This window comes from Panthera tigris, chromosome F3 (assembly GCF_018350195.1).
Source record: "Panthera tigris isolate Pti1 chromosome F3, P.tigris_Pti1_mat1.1, whole genome shotgun sequence".
Lineage (NCBI taxonomy): Eukaryota > Metazoa > Chordata > Mammalia > Carnivora > Felidae > Panthera > Panthera tigris.
In genome coordinates, this window is record NC_056678.1 from 59,625,872 (window position 1) to 59,630,388 (window position 4,517).

The 4,517-nt window shown below is 41.6% G+C and overlaps 1 protein-coding gene across 1 annotated transcript; it reads left to right on the top strand.

The window, feature by feature from the left end:
* The first annotated feature begins 306 nt into the window (after nt 1-306).
* Nucleotides 307-4,148, top strand: FAM177B (family with sequence similarity 177 member B). Its single transcript, XM_007078124.3, has 4 exons — nt 307-546; nt 827-893; nt 3,399-3,496; nt 3,801-4,148. Exons 1-4 carry the CDS (start codon nt 373-375, stop codon nt 3,981-3,983), a joined length of 522 nt encoding a protein of 173 aa, XP_007078186.1. The 5' UTR covers nt 307-372; the 3' UTR covers nt 3,984-4,148.
* Nucleotides 4,149-4,517: the final 369 nt, after the last annotated feature.

Here is a 4,517-nt window from a genome sequence, read left to right on the forward strand (position 1 = left end):
ACCTACATTGCCTCTCGCTCTTTATTGAAATAATTGGGAAACTTCCACACCTTAGTGGCCTCTCTCTACTAGTATTTGTTGGTTTTGTAATGAATAAGAGGTAAGGGAACTGTTTAAATTTTTGTTTGAAGACTCAAAGTTCACATTTTTACTACTAATTACATTTTTTTTTTTTTTCCATTTTGGTACAGAACTGAACAGTCCTTCCTTGGATTTGAAGAATTGATGAGATTGTAGCTACGGTTACATCTGAATTCTCTAGCTTTACCATCCATTGAAAATAACTAGACACCCCTCAGCTATATAAACACTGCCCTGGGCAACTGGCCTGAAGGTTCCCTGTTTTAAATTCACTAGTTGTTTTATTTCCTTATGGAAAAAGACAGTTTCCAGAAGTCAGAATTAGAGAAAAGTAGGTCTTCCAAAAGAACTACTCCCAAAAGAATTATCCATTTTGTTGATGGAGACATCATGGAAGAATATAGCACCGAGGAGGAGGAAGAGGAAGAAAAGAAGGAACAGAAAACAAATTCAACACATGATCCTGTAAGCTTAGAGTGTCAATATTAGTAACATGGGGGCTTAATGAATAAGAGATTAAGCCAAACAAGGTTTGTAGAAAATACAGTTTTAAGCTAACTCCTTGTTCCCCTTGTCTTACCTCCTGGAGTTTATAGTCAACTCATAGTTTTGATAACTTTACATTTCTCATGTGTGCGAAAGAAAATGTAATATTCTATAAAGCATTTTGAAATCTCTACATGAAACACCTGTACCACTACTCTTGTTATTAATTACTCTAACTTGATTTCTTTCTTTTTTTCAGTCTAAACTCTCATGGCAGTCGTACTTATGGTTTTGGGCAGGGCAAATAGCAAGCACCTCATTTTCTAGTAAGTAGTGCCAAAGTTATTTATTTATTTATTTATTTAGTCCTAAATACAAGATGTAGACTTATAGGCCCTCAATGTTCGTTGGGCCTTCCAGTAGTTTAATCCACTCCCTGGCATCCAGAATAAGGGACAACCTAGTCCCTTCTTGATCTATGCTTGAACATTCCCAAAGGTGTAGAACCTCACATCTTCAGGCAGACCCTTCCATCTCTTTCCAACTCTTTTTAGTAAATTCTACCTTATATTTTGTCTTCCTTTAAAGTTATTCCCATTGATCTTAGTTGTCTTTCTTAAGGTCATATAAAACAAGTCTAGATTCCTCTTTCATAGGACAGAGCTTCAAATATTCGAAGACAATAGCCTCCCCCATCCCTAAGGTGACTCTTCACCTGAATAAACTTCCAAGGTTTTTTTAAAACTATTTTTATATGACACAGTTCCAAGTTCCCTCATCATAATGACTCTGTTATGAACAAGGACTTTATGGACCCTTCTCAGGGACAAAGTGAATGGCCTAAGCAGCTATTTATAACAGATGAAACACTGAATCTTATTTTGCTCGACTTTCACCAATTTTCTTTAAAACACAATTGGCAACATCTAATTACTCATTTCCTTCTAAATTTTTAAAAATGTTTTATTTATTCTTAAGAGAGAGAGAGAGAGAGAGAGAGAGAGAGGGGGGGGGGGAGGGGGCATGAGTGGGTGAGGGGGAGAACAAGAGAGGGACACAGAATCTGAAACAGGCTCCAGGCTCTGAGCTGTCAGCACAGAGCGTGACACGGGGCTCGAACCCACAAGCTGTGAGATCATGACCTGAGCTGAAGTCGGACGCCCAACTGACTGAGCCACCCAGGCGCCCCTTCTCATTTCCTTCTAATTTGCGTATTCTTGTATGTACAGCAGGAAGGAAACAACTTTAAAAAAATACAAAAATTAAAATTCAAGAAAATACGAAGTATAGCCATAGCTCTGAGGAATTGATCTTCATTCATTCATTAAATAAACATTTATTGAGTGCCAATGTGTGTTTGGCACTGTGTGGGTCCCTGGGACACAAAGACAAATGACAGGCTTTGCTTTCAAGGGACTCCATATTCAATAGATATTATAAGCTAGTAAACATGCCTTTAATTACAATTTGTCGTCACAACCGCCGGGCTAGAAGGAGCATAGGGACCACCGATGAAAAGACTTAGTAATGAGTAATGCTGATATATGACTTGAGAGTGCTATGAAAGTATGGCTAAGGTCAGCTTAGGGACCACAATAGTCACTGGGGGTAGGGGAGGGGAGGGAAGTCTTCAAACTACAGTAAAAAGTAACGATGGGGTGATTTAGTCAGATGGTATGAGCCTCAGAGGAGCAAGTGCTTTTACATCAGGATACAGGGTTAGGGATTTGTAAGTTCCTTTGGGAACCCAGGTGAGATACCAATCTTACCTCGACCATGGTACACTGGCAGAAAAAATGCTGTCTTCTAGAGAGCTCTATGTGTTTAGTTGGGACAAGATTGCGTAAGGGGTGAAATATTTTGGAGGGAGAACACCCTAGGAGATTAGGTCAAGTAAAAGAAGCAAAACTCAATACAGCCTTATGAGAATGTAAAGGAGAACAGGGACTGTAGTGATTTCCATGTTGGGCTGTGACTTAGGATGGTAGGAACAGGACATATGGGGAATCACGCTGCCTTCGAGGTTCCAAGCAGGACTGTAGCGTTGACGTGCATCTGCTTGGGGCTTCCAGGTTGTAGGGGAGCCATACAAATGCTAGCAGTCAGCACCCTGGTCTCTACACAGGAACTTTGGATAGAGCTGACACCCACATGAAACCGTAACTAGTGTTTTCAAGGTAAAATTCTAGTAGGTCATAAGCAGGAAAGCCTCCTAAGGTTTATTCTAATACTTTAGAAACTCCTCTTATATACATGTACCAGGCACTGTGGCAAACAAACAGATTAAGGAGCTAGAGTATTTTTGAAAAGATAAAACGCATTTTAAACAATGGAGAGCACCATGTTGATGTACTATATGGGCAACATCCCAAGAAGAGGAAAAGCCTTAGGGATCAGAAAGTGGGGTCGTGGGGGGTAGGGTGTCAGAAATCCTATAATTCTAAAGGAAAACATTTCTAGGTGTCTAGGAGACCCCGCCAGGAAACCACTGTTAATGCTAACCCTTGACCCCCAACTTTCACAACCAAACCATCTATTCTGATTGCTTAGGACCAACGCTGTACCTGGAAGTAGGTATTTTGAAAATCTCTCCTGACATACCCATCTGGAAAGGATGGTTTAGATGTAATCCCACGGGGAGACAGAAGAGTTAACAATTCCTTGTGAGTCCTGGAACTTTCTGAGAGTCCAGAGCAATTGAAATCTTTTGTCAGCCTTAAAGTTAAGTGTGGTAATGGATCACCGGCAGACAAGTTTAAACTCTTCACCTCAAATGACTCTAAGTTTTAGTCATCAGTTCAGCTTACCAAAGTGCCTCTTCTTTCTTTCAGCATGTGAATTTCTTGGTGGAAGATTTGCTACCTTCTTCGGTCTTACTCAACCCAAATATCAGTACGTGTTAAATGAGTACTATAGGACACAAAATAAGGTATGTGACATCCTAATGGAAGACACCAAGAGCCCTGATGTGGGAAGGTTGGTTGCTTGCACTTCAGCTCCGTAGGAGGCATTTTCCCACCTGGTAGCCATGCACAATTTCACTCCATGATGCTTCATGTTTGCCTTTCTTGTGTGAAGCTAGAGTGTTATGAGATGGGTCGCAGAAGTTGGTTGAACGTGAAGCCTGACATTGCTTAAAGAAAGAAGGTTCTTTCAGGGGTGTCTCTGTAAGAGGGGGAGTGCAAAGGTATTTGGTTTACAGGTAAAGTTTTCCTTCTTTCTCTCCATACCAGGAAAGTGACAAGGAAAGTGAAGGGAATGGGCCAAAGGCCCGGCCAACCAAGGTTCCTAATGAAAAGTGTCATCTGGAGACTGGGGGCCAAGAGTATGGAACCAGACAACAGGACACTGTGGAGGGTGTTCCTCGGCGGAGCGCCTCATCCAGGGAGGGCCTGGCAGCTGATTTCAGCTCATAATGGGCAGCAGGACTGTGGTTCCTCTGGGTGTCTGTTCCACCACCACTGATGACCATGGCAACAGCCATAGGTAGTGCTTCTGAGCCAGTCCTGATTTTCATCTCCTTGTGATTTATTCTCTAGCATCCAGTGATTGCAGTGATGAGAATAATTATGGATGCTTTCTCAATTTTATAAGCCTCCAACTCAACTCCCCCCCCCCAAACCCCCCTTCCCTGGTTGTGATCTATTAGTATTGACATTTGCACAGAAGTGTAAATAACTTAAGGAATTGGATCTGGCAGTTTGGGGCTGAAACTCTTCATCATGGGGCTAGGGTGCAGAAAAGAATCTCTGTTCCTCAGAAGAAACTTTGGGCATTATGAAGTCTAAATAAGTCCCCTTTCAAGGTGTGGTGTAATGTGGGTGCTTCCCAGTAACCACCCTGGCTTAGTTGGGGCTTGCTTTACAATAAGCAAACATTGCTAGCAATTCTGTTTCAATACATCAAAGTCTTTGAGAATTGGGTGCATTTCCCTCCACACAGTTAAACAA

Coding starts and splice junctions, on each gene's coding strand:
- FAM177B (XM_007078124.3), top strand. CDS start 373: ATGGAAAAAGACAGTTTCCAGAAGTCAGAATTAGAGAAAAGTAGGTCT. Junction 894..3,398: donor AGCAAGCACCTCATTTTCTA/GTAAGTAGTGCC, acceptor TCTTTCTTTCAG/CATGTGAATTTCTTGGTGGA. Junction 3,497..3,800: donor ACTATAGGACACAAAATAAG/GTATGTGACATC, acceptor TCTCCATACCAG/GAAAGTGACAAGGAAAGTGA.